General features: G+C 39.6%; 1 protein-coding gene across 5 annotated transcripts in view; it reads right to left on the minus strand.

Annotated features, from left to right (window-relative positions):
* LOC128382042 (cadherin-12-like) overlaps positions 1-20,250 on the minus strand; it is a 61,859-nt gene that overhangs the window by 19,111 nt on the left and 22,498 nt on the right. For 4 of the 5 annotated variants that reach the window (XM_053342019.1, XM_053342017.1, XM_053342018.1 and 1 more), the window contains exons 3-6: positions 19,342-19,461; positions 17,346-17,513; positions 14,764-14,951; positions 1,466-1,719 (exon numbers count right to left, since the gene is read on the minus strand). In XM_053342019.1, the coding sequence (XP_053197994.1) occupies positions 1,466-1,719; positions 14,764-14,951; positions 17,346-17,513; positions 19,342-19,461 (730 nt within the window). The remainder of the gene's footprint in view (positions 1-1,465; positions 1,720-14,763; positions 14,952-17,345; positions 17,514-19,341; positions 19,462-20,250) is intronic. The other variant, XM_053342021.1, reaches the window with a different exon arrangement.

The raw sequence follows: 20,250 nt of genomic DNA on the forward strand, positions 1-20,250 counted from the left end.
TAGAACAATTTATATGACAATGTCAAATGTTCAACACAGACTGATTAGTCCTCAAACTGATGAGTAAAACTGACAATACTCTCAAGATTAAAGCCCTGATGACATTAATGAATGGGGACTGGAGACATTGATGAATGGATTCACTTTTGTTAAGCTATGTCAGTTCACTAACTCATCATCAGAGCACAGCACAGAACATAACTTTTAATATAAATATAACTATAACTATACACTAAACTGTATGGATAGTGATTTAAATAGTAGTTATACTTTTATGTATTTATTGGCTATATTCATTACTTTACAAATGTTCACAATCAAAGTGGTCAGTGTTAATCTGTCATTAAACACCTGTTCTATATAATTATAATTAACATGCAGTGTCTATTTAAGTTCTTTGCTGGAAGAGATATTATACTTCATGCAAGTTATTTAGCCTTAGTTTAGCAGTAAGTTTACAGTTTATGTTTGTCTGAACCAGAGGTATGACAAATCACAGTTGTGTATCTTTCATGTGTTGATCTGACAAGCCTTTAGAGTACACTGTTGTTTGTTCTTCAATTCAATGTGATAGCAATGTCACTTTTCATCCAACACTACTTTAGTCCACATCTGTGTTCTGTTATTCTGACATACGTGGATGTGAAAGGAATCCTGCTCCTAGGCAAGTTGAACTATTGAACTTGTTTCTTTTTTAGGGTTGTTTACTAACTTTAAGGGTTATCTATTATTGTTAGTTTTATCCTGTACATGGATATTTAAGAACTGACAAGTCACCAATGAGTGAAAAGGTTATGCTAGGTGGTCTCTCAGAAATATTATGCACTGTACGGTACTTCTGAATATATTATTTGACGATATTATTGAAAAAACCTGACAGCACTTCTTGTGTGTGTTTATTGAGTGATCATCACTATATTATTCAGAAATGGATCAGTAATTAAAATGATTAAGTTTACATGGGAAAATGCAGAATTGAGGGAAACAAGTCTGAACATTTCTAGTTCAGTTTTTCTATTAAAGTTCATAGTTAGTAAGCACTGCAAATACTGAAACTGAAAATGTTGTTTAAATGAAAAGAAAGGGAGGACTAAAATGTGCATTTTTAAATAAAAAGATAATTCTGATTGAAATGATCCATAATTATCCATCCTTTAAGGACTGTGATTCCCCATTGAGTCCCACTAAATTGAATTAGAATTGGGAATTCAAATTCTTTGCTCGAGATGCATAAAACTGAACTTTGAATAGATGTTGTTCACCACAAATGTAGTCTAAATATGTCAAGAGTAACCTACACTAACAGTAACCAAACACAACATACATTTGTGGAATTGAATTTGTTATTTTTTAATGAAATGTAGTCTCACTTTGATAACTACACACTGATTAATTTCATTTTGATATAACACTATGCACAAAAAGGAACCTGCATAGTGTTTTAGACAGAAGAGTTTCACTTTACCTGACTGGACTGCTGCTGGCGTCTAAATCCTGTGCCGTCACTGCTCCGATGATGGTGCCTGCTGGTGTGTCCTCATACACATCCATCACATAGGAGGGCTTATTGAACACTGGGGGCTCATCCACATCCAAAACGTTTATCTTCACTGTTGCTGTGTCTTTGAAGGCCCCGAAGCTTTGAAATCGTGGATCCAGATGAGCATTGGAGGCATCTACCTTAAATGTGTACGCCTTCTTGGTTTCATAGTCCAGGGGCTAAAAAAAGGAAGAAAAATAACAGAAAAGAATTCAGTTACATTCACACCTGCAGTTGATATGATTGTGTCAGCACTCCTGCTGTAATGTACTTTCTCTGTGGTGCTCATACTGTACAAGTTGAGAGCACTTGAGGAAACGTTGTAGCTCAATAGGAGCATCAGTGTTGGCAGCAATTTACCCTCAGTTCATTTTTGTTATTCTCACATTTTCAAGCGGGTGCTGCTCAGGTGAAACTGCTATCAGATGTCAACATCAGCCTGCTCATATCTGATCTGATTTCTGCTGTTCATGCCATCAGTCAAACACTTAAATGGCATTGTTCTCAGTGTCGGACAAGAATAACCCGTTAACATAAGAGATAGTAACAGAAAGCTAACACAAAAGGAAGATTAAGGAGTAAACACACTCTTAAAATCACCCTCAATTACAATATAACAGGTGATGACAGCATACAGTCATGGAGTTTAAATGACAGCTCATGACAAAGCATTGTCTTAACTAATTCATCAGAGCACCACATGTATTTCCTGACCAGGTTGATGTTTCTGCCCCTTACTGTGAGTCACTTAAACTGCATTTAGTTGGTTCAGCAGAACTTCGACGATGCAAGAGTTCTCCAAAAAACAGCTTAAGGGTTTATACGTTCTACATCCTCAAGCCTCTGACATATCTGCTCAGGGTCAATTAGTCAAAAGCGAGGGGAGGAATTGGCATCCTCGGCATGTCTGCAGCTGAGGTGTATACATCCGACAGCGGTGACACCCGTATTCGTGCTTCTGCTCGTCTCCTGCCCTCTCATGTGAGACCGACCGTACTTGGCAAGCTTGCAGTCGGTTACGCTCTACTGGCGCGGAGTCACATGAGAGACATTCCTTTCTGTGTATTTCAAATTGACTAACATGTAACCACTATGGCAGCAATGCTATCTTCTCACCCCAGGACTTGGGCATCTACAGCATGTTGTTCCAAAAGACGCCAAGTGAAAACAGCTGGTAATGGCACAGTGAAATGTGCTTATGTGAAGAGACAGTGGATTTGAAAAGGGAGGTGCACTGGAGGATGTAGGAAGAAAAAGGCCTTTTTATGATGCAAGATAAACATAACCAATCATCTGTCCAAATTAAATGCACATGAATTAGCTAACTAATTAGAGTCCATCCACTAGAAATGATCAGAGACTGTGCAGTTGTGATTTCACAGTGATAGCAGATGCTTCTCAAGCCCTCTGTCACATCACTATCTCCATGGTTTCACAGCCTTGCTACTACAGCAGGTGTCCGTAAAAAGAAAAAAAAGAGCTATGTGAAGGCAAGCCAATCTGAAAGCAATCATTGACCATCAACCACCATGATTGGTTTGATTACAGTGCACCAGATGCAACTGGCTAGGCACAGCTATAAGATCCTTCAAGAGGAAATGCACTGTCCCTTTCAATCTCTTTCAAGAAGTGACAACACTGACAGAGCACCCAGTTCCCAGAAGCAACGGGCCACGTATAAAAACTGAATTCATCATGGGTGTCATTCAAATGCTGATCCCTACAATCAAACTAAAAGATTGCTCACTAAGTTACATCTACAAAGTAGCCTAAAATATACAGCAGTCATCATGTCAGTTTACAGAGCATCATGCTGATTCCTGTGGATTGCTGGAAATCAGCATCAAAAGTAACTTTGCTTTTCAAAGAGTGAGACTTAGACTAAGAAATACATTCATCAATAATGCAATCATTATTCTTATTATTTGGAGTTTAAGAGAAGCAAAGTAAATAACATATAAGTAAGTGCCTAATAAGTAAGTAGCTAATAAGCACATGTCATATTGAGCACATGTAGACAAGCATGCATAGCTCAGCTAAAATGCGTGCACAGGTGGAGGAGGAGGAGGAGGGACAATGATGCTGCTGGGGAGGTGGACAGCAGGAGGTGTACACCAGGCCTCATTAGCCAGAGTCTCACTGGGGACAAGGCGAAGCGTTGCTTTCCATCTCGACATGCTGCATCACCACAATTAGGATAGAGGCCCAAACTCTCACCCTTTATGACTGCCTAATTTTCGTGTAATCCTTGACTAGCCGATGATGGAGAATTGTGAAGCGCATTGGGAAAATGCTCTTTTCACACACAGGCTTTGCATTTTTGCCACAAATCTTCTAGCAAGCACAGCTGGCATCCTGGAGTCACAGCAAACAAACAGCTTTGAGCAAATATTATAATGCGTTCATTTAAAACAGTTGAGCTGGAGGGATGTTATTTAGTGTAGGTGGATTCAGTAATGTTAAAGACTAGGTTCACATTTTTCAGGTCTGTGTTAAAACAATAGTAAGTTGTCCGTATGTAAATAAAGCTGTTTTTGCCTGCTGTTATCCATCCTCCAGTACATATTGCCCATTAAAAGATCCCTTCTTCACATGCTTTGGGGTGCCTGTATTAAAACTCAGGTGAATTTGTACAATAATTTATCACAACACTCCACTCATTATTATGCTTTGCTCATTTGATACAGTCTAGTACACACCACAGCATTTTATCAGGATTAAATATTTTGCCCGTACAGGTACTCATTAAGTTGCAGCAAAGAAAGGAGATGGCAACACATGAACAAACTGCAGCACATTTCCTCAGCAGATGGAGGAGGAAGAAACCTTTCTGACATCCGAGGAACAAAGCATGGACAGCCATATGATTAACTGTCGAGCAAATCTCACAGAATAATTTACATATTCTGGTTTGGGTGCGAAACAGTAATTCTTAGAGTTTCACTGCCTTTTTTTAATGTGTTTGAGACACAAGATGGTCCAAGTATGTCTGGGATATCTGTTGTTAAATAGGAATAAAATGGGGCCAGGAGGGGGTAATGAGAAACTCTGAGTTAATGAGAAGACGTGCTAATGTGTCAACGCTTGAGTTGGGGAGAATCAAATCAGATCTGGAGGCCATAAGGGAAATTTCACAGGAAAGAAAAAAATGGCCATTCATTTTCAGACTGCATGTATCATTTTACGTTTTTTCCCCTTTCTCGAGGATGACCTACTTATAAGCCGAGAGCTGGTGTTGTATGAGTAAGTATTACCCATATCCACACATATATTATCCTTAAACAAGCTGCATACACCTATGCATGTTCAATTATAAGTTTGAAGGGTCTCATTATGGCTTCAGTTGTTATGCACCTTTTATGGGTTACTGCGGACACAACAAGGAAGTGTATCAACGGTGGAATTTGTAAAGAGGACAGACTGAGTTCCTCTCATGTCAGTGCTGCTGCTCTTCAACATCACAACAGAACACACTTGAAATTCTAGACATAGTGCTGCGCCCTTTGATATGTAAATGTGTACCTTCATTGCACTGGCAGTGATACTGAATGAAGGAACTTTTTTTTTTCTTGCCAATTGAACCTGTTATGTTCCAAGGGAATTTGTTAATTTAGAACAGGGGACTAATCAAGGCATCACAGTCTCACAGGTACAGTATTGCGCATATACACACACGCACACACACACACACACACAGGCAATAAAAAGTCCTTACATAGTCAGTTTCATATGTGTGAACACAGAAAAATGGATGTGACTGTAAGATGATTTACAGCGATAAACTAAAACTTGTTACTTTGGTCTGTTTCTGGTCCCTCCCTCACAGCTAGCTCCTTGAGCAGTGTAAAGTGTTAGTTGCAGCTGTTTTTTCGGCTTACTGGTTATTTTGGGGATGGAAGAAGCAGGATGATATGCATATTTAATAGGTTCTCAGTTTGTTTGTGTGTTCAGTACAGTATTACAATACCAGAGTTCAATATTCTCTTCAAACATCCACCACGTTCACCCACTTTATGGGGGGCGGTCTGCTGCCAACACCCATGGGTGAATCTATTTTTTCCCCGCAAAGAATAATTATCACAGCACAGCAAGTCATTAGCAGGATTTCATTTGTTTGTACTGAACGCAGGTATTACCTGAAGAGGCAGAAGATTAAATAGGGCGAAAAACACAGAAAATGCTGTTTAATCTGTGATATGGTGAGCGGCCGTAAATCCATTTTACCACAGCATTATATATTTACAATACCACTTATGAATCATTAACACCCCCTCACATGATTTATCCTGTGAGAGCAAATCAAAGCTAAGCCAAATATGCCTAGAATAAAAAACACAAATTTCTAATTACGGTTGTCTGAGCCAACATGTTTTTCCAAACAGCAACATTAGACCACGTCTGGATGCTTAAATCAAGTGGGGCCGAAACCTCTTGATCCCACATGACAGCACCCATCATCGAAAAGCTAATGATTTGCCTGTTGGGTTGCAATAAGCTCTAATAGTCCTAACAATGCCTAAAAAGCTTTAGCACATTATTTCTGAGATGCAAGCTACTTCAGTGTGAAAATTCCACTGAGATTGTGAGATAGGCAATTATGACTCAGTGGTTTGAGTCTGGCATAATATCTCTCTTGTGAATGAGTGACTTCTTTATAAGGTCACTGCAGTCATTGACTGACAGTTCAGCAAAACTCTGCCATGTGGAAGAATGCTAAAGACCTCGAGTCATCATTGTTCCATCACCAGTCAACTGACCACAGAGCACAGTGAGCTTATTGTTAGGGAATTTTCCATATTTTGGATCAAGCATGGGTCTTGAGGTCACAGTAAGAGCCACACTGTCATCTTGGCAGAGAGACATTCTATCTTTCTCCTTGAGACAGTGAAGGCAACTGCCTGTGGTGTTTTGGGGAATGAAAGAGTCACTTTGATAAGGGTAATGCAGCATTGCTGTGGCACCCAAGGTCAGAGGATATGACTGTCTGACTCCCCAAACACACAGATGGGTAACAGTGTTTCCTTGTTTGAAGAATAATGAACCAATAGACAAATTCCATTACTGTAGGCGCATTGAGTATGACCATTTATGGGCATAGAGTATTTGTAGTGCTGTACTATTTGTGAAGGCTTAAAGACTATCAACGGAGGACAGTTTCCTCAGAAACAAACAGATTTGTTTGTCAATGGTTTACCTCAGCAGTAGAAAAAAGTGTACAGGAGTCTGTCTTAAGCTGAAAGTGTTTATTAGAGCTTGGCCAAGGAGAATCAAAGTATTATCAATACATCTGTCCAAGGCAGGATGTCACCACAATTCTCCTTGACCAAGCTTTAATAAACACTTTCAGCATATGACATCCTGGACTCCTGTACCCTTTTCTCTACTGCTGAGGTTAACCATTGACAAACAAATTCTCCATAACACTTATCATCAGCAGAGGAAAGCTTACATGCCCCAAAGAGCCATTTGATGTCCCTCTGAAAACCGGGGGGTCCTAACACTGTGGAGAAGAGATGCTCACTTTATTGTGCTGCCATCAGTCACATCAGTTTGTGTCCTTGGCTGCCTCAAAGCCTCTCCATCCCCCCAGTGCTCACAACAGTGGAGTGCCATGTGAGAGTCTTGCCAGCAGCCCTGTCCACACTGCAGTGGAGTGGAGTGACTGTGAAAGACTCGCACTGCCACTCTTAATAGGACAGGGTTAGCCATGGGATGAGCCCCGAGACACTAGTTTAATCTATTACACCCACGCCTCCCCAGGCCACCAGAGAGAAGGCACTTCATCGACTCCAAGCACCACCTCAGCCGCCTCTTTATCACTTTCCTCTTTTTTTCCCCCCTCTTTGTGCTCATTCACTCACAGACAGCACATGCATACCCAGACGTACACAAAGACATGCACACACACATTGCTCCCCGCTTGGTTGCTTGGTGAGATGTTTTTCGTCCATGCTGGGTACATGGATCTCCTGCTGTTCTGAGGTATTGTTTCATCTCTGCTCCTTCTCTCAACGCCTTTCACACCAGGTCCTAAAATAACTAATTTCACCTCCCAGTGAAACATTCAGCACTATAATCAATAGATTAGTTTCAACTCCTGTCTCTCAGCAAGGTTCAGCTGGTATCATGCTATTGGATGAGTTCTTAGACACTAATGCTATGAATTTTAACCTATACTGTGATTACCTCAGGGCTATAGAAAAAAAATATGTATAGTTCAGATATTTTCACAAAGTAAGGACATCTTTAACTATTAACTGTATCGATGTATCCCTGTAAACTCTGTAAAATTTAAGAGACCACGGCCTGTTGTCTTCTTTAGTATTACAACAAGCATTCCTCACAGTGTTCTCGCTTTCAGTCAAGTTAGCAGTGTGTTCATTACACTTTTGTCACTTGACCATTACCCTTTTTTACTGCCTGGTAGTATCTCATCAAGACTGTACAGGCAGTAGCAGCTTCCATTCTCTGAAATGATTTACTGTTCAAACAGCCCAGTAATGACATTTCTGATAGAGAAATTAGACCGCAGTCAGTGTCTGGCTTTAGTGAAATTAAATCCTTAATTGATGGCAGGAAGGATGAAAAAGGCTCCTTGCCTCAATTCTGCCAATGGCCCTGAGTAGGGAAGTCTTAATAGGCCCACGTTTGGCAATCCAGGCAATTAGTGGCATTTGTTTTGCATACAAATATTGATTAGTTTTGTGCTCTGTTAGTGACAAGCTCTTTCTTTTATGTCAGGCAACATCAGTCACTTGAATGTGTTGTTCTTTAGAAATGGAATAATTGTCACCTGAAGGAATCACTGGCCACTATTTTTCCCATGTTACTCACAACAAATCAATTTTCCGCAGTGAATTAATAACATACCTGTATATTGCCTGAAGAATGAAGGCTGTCTGGGATAAGTGTGCTAAGACTTGGGCCCACGATCCAATATATGGTTATGAAATTTAAGTTATTATGAAATTTGTGATTATCTGTCTACCTACATCATTCAGAACCCTTCAAACAAGTCTCTTACTATCTGTCCATGGTGCTGAAAACATTCAGAGCAATGTCTCAGACTGATTTACAAGTCACTCCTTTGTTTATTTCTCCACCATTTCCTATATAGCAGACACTCAATAATTTACTATATAGCAAGCAGTAAACTGAGATTTTGGACACCAAAAGGATGTGGCTGGCCATTTTCTATATTTTCCTCATTGTCAGCAAAACTCATGTGCAGAGCCAAACCAACAATGAAATGTTGTGCTACATCACAACTTCTTGACTCAGTGCTATATTGTAAAATTCTAAAAGAACTTCAGTACAGTCAAAAGGTTGTGATACAGTATGTAGCACAAGCTAGTGAAGCTTTGTAAATGGAACTGCAATCATGGCATCTGCCTTACATGGAACTAGTCTACACAGACAGAACATGTGATCACTGTCATCAGTCTTTGGAGCCATTTCTAACCAAAATACTGTGACCGTAATCTTTGTGGTGAAGGGAAATGTCAGTCAGTGCAACGGTGTGGCTCATTGATGTGTTTTTAATAGTTTTTGGGCAACAATGGAAGTCTAAAGCACAGAGGAATGAAATCATCAGGCTTCGAATAAACACACTATACTTAGAAGTAGGATCGATTCATTGTTGGTGTGGCTCTGTACATGATTTGTTGACAGTAAAAAAAAGTACATAGTCAGCATCCATGTCCTTTAAGAATAATTTTGCATCATTTCTGACGGGTGCAGTGCCACTACATGACTGTAGTGAAGAAAATGTTGGAGTTCAGACACCCAAACAAAAACTCTAAAAAGTATAGCAACCACAAGGCCTCATGCATCAACTAGTTTCCTTAAAGAATATATTTTCTAGTTATTTTCCACGATGACTACTAACTTGCATTATAAATTTTACAGCTAAATACCAGTTTAAACCAGTAGTTGAGGAATACATGCAGCAGTTTGCAGCACACAAGTCACCTACAGTTCTCTGCAATGCTTCTTGAACCCCTATGACACTCTGGGGCAAAGGATTTGGAAGCAGTGCCAGAGGTCTGCAGCAAATGCTCTGTATTCAATGCACTGTTGCCGCTGGGGGTTTTCAGCTTGTACTGTGAAGAGATCGTCCTATATTAAAATGAATTTCCCTGAATGTAAGCCAGTAAATATTATGCCACACATGCTGTCATTAAACAATACCATTCCTCTAGGCTTACAACAGCAAATTTCAATTATGCATATCTGCCATCTTTTCTTCTCCCACGAGGAGATAAATAAACATGCAAATGGACAAATGCACAAAACGATATTTAATGTAATTGAAAATTATTTTACCAATACAACCCAAGGTTATGATGTCGACAATCACACCTACTATATATACGTGCTCTCCACATACGTATAGCAGTGTGTGAATGTGTCTCTTTCCTTTCACATCCCTTTTTCATATACAGTATGTCACTCTGTGCGCACACATTTGTCTGCACATTTCTCTGGGAATTCATTGGTGGATTTACCTATTGTCTCCAATAATCTTATGTTTTGCAGATGGGATGTGCTAACCCCCTCCATGCCTCTGTGCCTCTTTTTTCCTCTCCCCCTGTATCGGCAGACTAGGGAACAGATGATCATCCTTTGAACCCATTACTCAGCCTGATCCTCTTATCATAACCAACCTTCCCGAGTCTCTAATTTGGGGTCTGCCAAACTCTGCTATGTGTACAATGTGGCTTTCGTCTCTGTCCTGCTGTGCCTCTTTCTTTCCTTCCTTCCTTTTTTTTTTTTTTTTTTTTGACGTTGGTGCGAGGGAGGGAAGTCGAAAGAGAAGAGAGGGAAAGCTGAGAGAGAGAGAGAAAGGGGGTAGAGTAGGATTGTCTGCACACATTTGCACACCTGTCTCTGGGGATATTCTACCAATCTGAAATAAGACAAGTCTGTGGGTGGGTCAGTATTCTGGGAACATAGTGAACAACTCATAAAGGCTTCATCTACAGCTACCTACTCTCCGTACCTTTGCGAGGCACAGCTCATTCTTTCTCTCTTGTCCTTCTCACTCTATCTGTGCCCTGCTACTATCACAATTCCACATGGTAGAAGCACATGTTGTTTAGTAAATTACATTGTGGGGGACTTGGTCAGTTAAAGGGGCTCAGAATGTCCCCCATCAACAACGGCTTTGTGTGGTAGCTCTCCACTGTAGGGAATACATCACACTGCCTCATTGTGGTTGTGGCAGCATATCAAACACTGAAAGTAAAACAATAGGAGGGAAGATGAAGCCTTGCCATCCATCGAGGGTATACATGATGTAAACAAATAACTGTCTTCATTTACATCATAATTGCATCCTGTCTCATTCCGTTATTCCATTACTGTCAATGAGCATGGCATACATATACAGTGATCTATAGACATGACTATAAGCTCAATTCCCATACATTGTATGCACAGTGGCTATATGATGTAATAAATGCAGGTTGCTGTATGTCCATACTCTTCATACATGCATGCACAAAGCATACTGAGAGAGCTCTTTCACTGAGCAGGGAATCAATTACTCACTCAGCTGCATATTTTTGGGGATCAAAGGATCACACACCTTTGTGTGCTTGTGAGCTGGGGCATGTACTAAAAATGTAACAGTTAACGAATACCTCAGTGTGATACATCAGAAAAACAAATGCAGATTTGCATTCCCCCAAAGAGCAATTTAGACACTTACATCAGAAATACCCTGAGAGGCACAAAAACAGAATTGGCTGCACATTTTTTTCTATTACTTTTGCAATCAGATGAAATACACTGCATGCATCAAAAGTAAGAAAAAGTGACAAAGATAGATATATTTACTCTCCTTAAAAGTATTTTGTTGAGGGGAATTTGCATGAAAAAGGCAGGAATATAATGAGAAAATGATTTTTAATCTTCCAGAAGTGGATCCGCGTGTAAATATAGTTGTTTTGGAGGAAATCTGAAGGACCATCTTTTATCATGTTTGAGACTTGTACTTATAGACTCATAATGACAAAGTTTTACTGTTGTAACATTCAGCATATAACAGTTTATGTTTATTATGACTACAGTACAACTTTGTTTAAACAGTATTTCTACTTGTGTATTGTGTTGTGACTGCAACTTTGTGTGCAGGCTGCTCTTTTAGAGGGTATCAAAAGTGATGTGATTAAAACACACTAAAACTAGATATCCATCATTGGAAAATAGTAATGTCAGCACTGACAACATGATTGCTGACATGAAGGTGAAGCAGAACGAGTTGATACGAAAGTTGGGACTTATCTGCCACCTTTGAAAGAATAGTTGAATGTATGTTTTAAGTTAAATATTTTTTGTATGTTTTGGAAATGATAACACAAATCTCAGGTGTGAATATTTACCCAACAACATTTTGGAATAACACATTCCAGAGATAAATCTCATCCATGCATTCTATTGCATTATGCAAGCATAGCATCACTCTGCCATTCTTCTTTTTTTATCTATTGAACCTAAATAGCAGTGACAACAAATGGCATTTAAACTCACCACAGGGGTCTACTGCATCTGCCAAAGGGAAATGCAGCACAGTGTATGAGAGAAAAAATGTGCAGAGGTTCGTGGGTGAATGTGCAAACAAGTCAGACGGCGTGCGTAACACAATTGCAGGTTGAAAGCTTATATTTGTGCATATGCACCTGTGAGAGTTTATGAGAAATTGCATATGTGTGCATCCGTGTAGTGTTATGTGTGGGTGAGACCTAGTCACTTTAAAACATTCATATCATGTGCTTAACTGTTAGATGGCACATGTAGAGATACTGAGCCAACCGCTCCCCAGCTGTTCAAGTGATACTGACATGATGTATTTTAATCGCAGGCTGGCAGAAGTGTGGAAGCGTGAGCACTTCTGCTATTCAGTGGTTACTGGCAGTGAGATGTAACAGTTTGCATACTGTTGAAAACCACATGTTTACTAACCTGGCTGGCCTGAAATGATGCATAAGCATATGAGATTGAATAGAGAGGCAAACAAACCAACATAAGTGAGCCCACATTCCTCAACGGACCACTTACATTGTGAATGTCCAAATGTGGCCAGCACTAAGTCTAATGATGATATTATTAATACAGTACTTTTAATAATTATACTCTTTTGTCACATCGACACACTCCACAATTTTAAAACCAAATGCACCTTTCAAGAATAGGCGCATGAAACCTTAATGAGACCATGCTGAGACTCTTTCATTCTCTGCCCATGCAACACTCATAAATGCATACTGCCCACCCACTGTCACTGAGTTCAATGCCCTCAATGTCCAAAGAGAAATAATATTACGCTTTTGCTCTCTGCAGTCAAGCCTGTGGGTAGAAGTATGATATTATTTCTATTTAGTGTTTGGACATGATGGATCTCCAAGTCTTTAACTAGGCATACCCTGAGGAGAATGTCACAACAGAGCAGAGAATGTACAGAAATAAGGGAATATTTTTAATGGGCATCTTTGCACTTAATATACCAAAACAACAGGAGTAAGTTATGAAATCCAGGGACGGGCTTTGCCATGTGGCATTCCAGAAGCTCTTACTGTATTACTCAGTGTCCCTATATCCAAAATTGAAATGTTTGTTTGTATTAATGGAACTGTTTAGAGAGCACTGCTCTATGGTATGAAAAGAAATATCCATCATGTGTATATTAATTCCTGAGACTAAATTTTTTGATGTATTTTAAGTATGAATGAATTTAATTTTGAAGCAGAACTTTTTTTTTAATATATGGGCCTAAGTTAATAATTGATTTCTTAAAAAGTCCTATTATAGCCTAGGTATTTAATAGATAAGTAGTCATTGCACTGACTGGGTCACTCTATATCTCCCTCTTTGTCTGTGGCTGTAATGTCCTTTTTTCCCTCTGGTAGTTGTGGATCCCCCTTGAAAATGAGATGATAGATATCATAGGGTTTATCCTCAGAGTAATACATTTGTCTAATCTTACTGGTGCTTTTGTGCCACTTGCCATTTTTGTGAAGTACTATCATGGTCTTACAAATGCTAAATGTAGTAAAAGTTGGTTTTAAATGAGATACATTGGCTCTGTGGATCAGAGAAAGTACAACCAAAGACCAAGACCTCTTGCTGTGGGTCAGTATGTTCTGGGTGTATTAATCCACTTAGCAAGAGACAACATATGGCATAGTAAATGAGCCCTGACATGCTGAGTGTAAGCTTTATATAGCACCAGCACTCAGAGAGACCTATGCCATTACTCTGTGTTGTACTTTAAGACATGGATAGCAGGAGAGAGCACCATCATCAAATGCAGTAACTGAAAGATCACGTATTTGCATCTGCAAAGCACCCAGCAGGATACAGACAGTTTACATAGAAGGCGTCTGAGACCCCTTGCTTTCTTGTTAACGCTCTGAGGCTATTTCTGCTGTGTTGAGTGAAGCATAATCTGCATAGACAGCTGCTTGATCACACAAATATCCCACTGTATGTATTTTTAACTTATTATCGTTATCTACGACTCAACTGACAGTGAGTTGTGAACTCACCTGTTTCACTACAGGCAGATTCAATCCACTTGGGTAGTCAAATAAAATCAATGAATTAATAAACACTGTTGATTTTTTCCCACGCAGATGACTTAAACTATTTTGGTTCAGTTCATTTTTGCTGTCAGTCAGCCTGGTCAACAGGGTTAGCCAGCCGCTGGTCAGGAGCTGCTTCTGTGGACAGAGTTGCTGAACGCAGGTCCAAGTCAGTGTGGACTGAACAAACATACGCACTACTAAAATCTCTGTGGACTCCCAGTAAAACACTGAGGTACAACCTAATAATTTATGTTATTATTTTATTTCCTTGATTTTTGTTTGCCCCTTTATTGGCGTTGGTGATAAGCCTACAGCAGTGGCACCAGTGGAATAGCAGTGACAGGAAGCCTCCAGGTGTTTTTGCAAGTTTTTCTTTCTGTTACACCACCCCCCTGTATTTTTTTATTTAATAATTATGGCAAGGAATGTGAGCTTTTCTGATGGCTTGCTCATTTGCTTCATGACATGTTGTTAGTGTTTATATGTTGTGGCATAAAGGATTTAAATAGTTGCTCCACCATTCTGACAAAATACATACATTCAGAATGGTGTTGGCATATACTATGTTTGAATCTAGTTTGAAAAAGTTTTAAAAAAAATATTGTATATGTTATACATTTTGTTCCTGAGACATACCTTTTTGAGAATGATAATCCCCTCTTGGTTGTGTTCATTGGTGGTGATGTCAAACATGGCGCCTCCATCTCCTGGCACAATGGTGTACTCAACTTCAGCATTTTTCCCAATGTCCAAGTCATGGGCTTTGATCCTCCCAACAGCAGACCCCAGAGCAGAAGACTCAGGAACTCTCAGGTGAAAGAAACCTGTCAACAAACAAACATCAGACTGGACACAGTCTCATTTATATCATCATTTGACATTGGATGGAAATACTAAGCTCTTCACATCTCCATGTCCTATGTAGTCTCTTGCTTGCCTGAGGGTATCTTATCCACCCACAGGCTAGCAGCTGATATGCTCTCTGTCTGAAGTCAGCCCTGTGGCTATAGGCATGACATTATTCAATTTTGACGTGCTTGGACATCAAGGGTGCTCAACTCCTTGTAATTGGCTGGCACAACCTGTAAGATCAACAAACACAAGAGCCCAAGGGCCTTGGTTCTCCCAACAGCAAAAAATACTGCTGAAGACTTGTGTAAAACAATAAAAAACAAACTGTAGGTTGATTGATTACCACTAATGCCAGACAATGGATGGAAAGTTCTGTGTTTCCTTTTATTCTCTGTGAAGTCCAGCTGTTCGAATATTGGTATTTGCTCAAGCCAGGGAAATTAAAACTTGACCATTGCATATTATTAGTGAGTACAACTGGTGGGCAGTACCACTAAACACTAAAATAGCATTATCACAACTGTTTTAGGGACTTGGGGTAGTTATGCCTCTCTTTCTCATCCTTCAGACCAAGAAATGTCATATGAAGATATTCATTTAAGATGAATTTTTGAAACTAGTAACCAAAAGATTTATTCAGGATTATTCATTATGACTGGATGTGCGAAAATCCATCAAAGCAAAGCAGTAGTACCTGACATTACTTTAATCAAACAAATGCCTAATGCATGTTCTACTCCAACAAAGAAATAGTTAAAACAGACTGAAAAACTTTAACATTAGATTTATTTTTCCCTGATATGACAGTTTTTGAGAGGATATTTCTTTTCTTGCTGGAGGATCAACATATATTTATTGAAGCGAAACCAAAATACCTGTCTTTGCTTTGGTTATTGCAATGTGTTGCATTAAATGTTTTTTTGAAAATCAATATTGTACCTGAGGTCATGCTATTCCAATACTCTTATGTATAAGTTATTGCACTCGAACTTATTTATTATTCTTTCATTTTACCGTGGATCTTTCTCCTCAGTGTTGAGCCGAGGAATGAGAGAGGGGATCTGAGACATATGGATGAATTTGGCTGCCATAATTTCAATAAATAATCAAGTACTTTCAAGGACACGCATACATTTTTTAAAAGTCTTATTGGGTTCGTGTCCTTTAATGATAGGACAAGAACCTTTCGTTTTGTTAGCTCCGATCATCATTGTGCCAAAACATGCTGAACTGCAGGTCAAGACAATTTACATCAAAGTTGTTTTACAGCATTGTCAGTGCTTCGGTCTACCTTCTGTGATAATTCAGCAGAGCAACATTCAGCCACTATACATTACTATCAGTCCTGAACTATGCATGCTTTGCAGTTGCAGCCACATCTGTTGCCCTCATAGAGGCTCAGGGGACTGGCAGTTCTCAAATACGTAATCTATAATAACTTGGGAGGAAAGGAACGGTGTCTGGAAAATATATATGTGGATGGATATGTGCAGCAATGTCATATGTAAACTGAATTATCTGATGACTTCCTCCAATATGGCCACCACACATTTTTAACCTGTAAGCTCTCAATAGATGGAAAAAGAAGAGGACTAAGAGAGGATTTGGGACAGGGCAAAGGAGCAGCCATACTTGGCTCAAACCTCAGTGCTGTCACAGCATTATGGAAATATCATCTTTTCCTTGCAGCCAAAGGAGCTTGACCGTCTGACTGCCAGTATTTACATTCAGAGGAGGGCACTGAGAGTCGCCTATAAATACCTGAAGAGACTGCATCAGTAAAGAACAGTATCTGTGCTTTCCTGTCATATCATTGCTGCTTTAAAATAGAATAAACTTTGCACACAGTCAAATATTTATGCTTCATGTAGAAAACTCTCACAGACCAACGCATTTACAGCAAGGGATATATTTTCCAGCTTGGCTTTTTACATGAACTGATGAACAGTACAATCAAATTTATCCGGTTTAGCAGCTTATATAAAATACTGGATAAAATACAGTGTTTAAATACACTGACTCAATCCCCGGTGCAGCAGTATAGCTCTCTAACCTGATCTAAATATAGAAGGATGCTCCATGAGTAAAATAACACCAACCCTGGTTTATTTGCCTGGAGTAGTAGCTGTAGATTCAATCATGCTAAATAAACAGCCCTTTGCTTACGACAGTGCATAATGACAAATAATGAAAACCAATTACAATGAAGATTCATGATGAATACCCTGTGCCCTGTTGTAATTGCAGTGTTTATTTCATTATCATAAAATGTGTGAACCTGCATAAGGTCATCCACATTATTATTGTTTTGGTGTTGTTAAACAGGCATTATATTGACATGTCTACTTCCTACAAAGGGCACTCACTTTTGGAGAACCTAGGCGGGTTATCGTTGACGTCGCTGAGGGTAATGTTGATAATGGTGGTCCCAGCCAGTCCCCCGAGCTGGCCTCCCATGTCCTTGGCCTGGATTAATACTTGGTACTGTTCCTTCACCTCTCTGTCCATGTTGGGCAAGGCTGTCTTAATAACTCCTGGTGTAGAACAAGATTGTTGAGAAATAGATAATAAAGGAGAAAGAAATGGAGGAGGAGAGAGTGAGATACAGAGATACAGAGATAAAAAGACAAAAGGAAAAAGCTTTTTAAGATAACCTGAAGTATGTTTGATGCTAAATGCACAATTTACTTCAAAATACAGAGTAAACCTAAATAAACAGTTTCACCTAAGCGGTTCACATCCCAGCTGCACATGTGCCTCTGACCAAGGCTGAAATAGAGGTCATTTTACAAACTGGAGACACTTGACATTCAATAGGGAACTCTGGTGAAGCCATATAATGATTCACTTGAGGATCAGAGACCCTGAGATCAGAGAGCGTTTGTACTGCAGATTAATAGCCAGGTCAGTGGGAGGCTGGCAGGCTAAAAGGAAGCAGGCAGCATAGGTGGGTTTGCTCTTTTTTCCTCCTCTTACTCCATTTAATATGGTGAGGATGTCACATTTGATCCACAGACTTCTAACATGTATGAATCCAAAAATCAAAGCATATTTGTATTTTTCACATTTCTGTCTCTGAGAGGGATGATACTGTGACATGCATGGCGATTAACACACGTGGTCATCATCCCCCCCTCCCTCTGCTCACCTTTTTCCTCCCAATGTTTGTTCCCCTTGTTGATGTGCGTTTGCAGATAGATGCAGTCCCAGCAGGGCAAACATTTACTTTAACAGTTAGATTTTTTCCAGCATCAGTTTGAAATACAGTCACAGTATGTGCTCTGTAAAGCTGTGGGATGAGCGGCATAATCAGCAACAGATTCCCCCATATCTGCCTGTGTGATATGTACTGTATGAACCTATTTTCATATGCTTTGAACTGTCCCAGATAGTAAGCCAGCAGCAGCCCACTAACGGCAAACACTGGTGTTATGAGGGTATTTCATCTGCAATCCCCCCCCCCTTGCTGCCAGTCTACAACCTTTTTATTCCCATTTTCCTCCTACGACGCCATCCGCCTACTCCTCCATAGTGCAGGTATAAATAAAAAGGAAATAACTATAAAACACTGTTAATGTTATTGTCTTATTTGTCTTTTTGTCAATTAAAGTGAGCTGCTTAAGCTGTTTGCTGGCATGCTATGCACAACACGGACTAGTCAGCATCCTTGCAGCAAAGATTCAGCTGTGGTTTGAGATAGCAGTTTATTTCGTGGGCACATCCTGATACTGAGGCTGTCAGTTTATGGTTCCTCCTGACATTTTGATATGTTGCAAAGAGTAATGACCTCCTTCCATTTCACTAAACTCGCAACTACCATATTTAGAGCTCCTGTACTTAAAATATATTATACACTTACATCTAGGTTTCAACAACAGCAGAATACTGAAACTGATACCCTGAATGTTTTACAGCATGCGTGTTGATAATGTTGAATGCTTGATATCATCGCTGCTTGATTTAAGTCCAGTGTTTGATCCAATTGACCCTTTCATTCCCTGTCAAATGAATAATTCACAGTCTCTATCGAAAAACATGTGTCCTTTTGTGGCCCACTCATGAGCAGCATGCTCTGGGGTCAATACTGGGTCTTATTTTATTCTCCTGATATATGCTTGCTCTAGTCCACATTACATCACACACACTGTTCAGAAGTCGCTCAATCACACATACCATTTGAGAATAATGGCCTCGATAACCTTATTTACAGCAAGATTGCCTCACTGCAATCCCTTGCTTCATAAAAAAGACACTTATTTGTTGACAGGAGTGACTTTCAGATTTTATAGTAAAAAATAAAAACTGTCACTGTCTAACTTACTATTGGTGTCATATAAATAAAAAGAAGGAGGAGTACCATACCTGTTTTAGGGTCAACAGAGAAGTATGGCTGGCCTTGGAGGATGCTGTATACCACTCTAGCACTGTTTCCATAGGTAGGGTCATCTGCATCTGTGGCCGTCACTTGTGTCACATATGTCCCTGTGGAAAAGAGTGGGCAGATATATTGACTTTGACTTAATTTGGTTCCTCATGAGACTGAAATCCAAACCCTGTGAAGTTCATCAGTTTAATGAATGGTCTCACCTGACACTAATGAATGATGAATAACAACTGAGAAAGCTCTAGCTAATACTGAGCAGTTAAAGTCCCTGATAGAGTGCAATGCCAATGAAGATGCATGTAGAGGAGAAAATGTGTTGAATTTTCCTGTTGTATGTTTTGGTTTAAGTACATTTGTAACATTACTAAGTGGCTACTCTTATGAAAAAAAGCCTTTGTGTAACCATTTATTAAACAATGCAACCATTAAGAAAACAGAGGTCCATGGCAAGAATAGTGTTAAGATGGCAGTCTTCCAAACTCCTGCAGTAACAGGGACAGAATAATTACTTGTTGGAGGCTGGCTCATCCTCCTTAACTAGATGGCATTGAAAACACCACTTCATTAATACTGTCCTTATTTACTATGTATTTAAATTCACCAAATTCATTCAAAAGTTTCCAGTTTGAGAAGAGTTATCAAAAAAATGCCTTGTCAGCCTGAATATTTTATTAATCCCAGATTCTTTAGACAGACTACTTGCAGACAGGCTAAAGTGGATGCCTTCACAAGCAGTCAGATCCATGCACATATGCTTGTCCTTCTTGCATCAATCACACACCCACATATGGGCAGCTTCAAAACAGGCTGTGTAAAATGTTTTCAACTGCAGGATTTGTGGAACGCTTACCATTAACAGGAGAAACTGACCAGAGGGATGGCATTTA

The sequence above is a fragment of the Scomber japonicus genome, chromosome 21 (assembly GCF_027409825.1).
Source record: "Scomber japonicus isolate fScoJap1 chromosome 21, fScoJap1.pri, whole genome shotgun sequence".
NCBI lineage: Eukaryota > Metazoa > Chordata > Actinopteri > Scombriformes > Scombridae > Scomber > Scomber japonicus.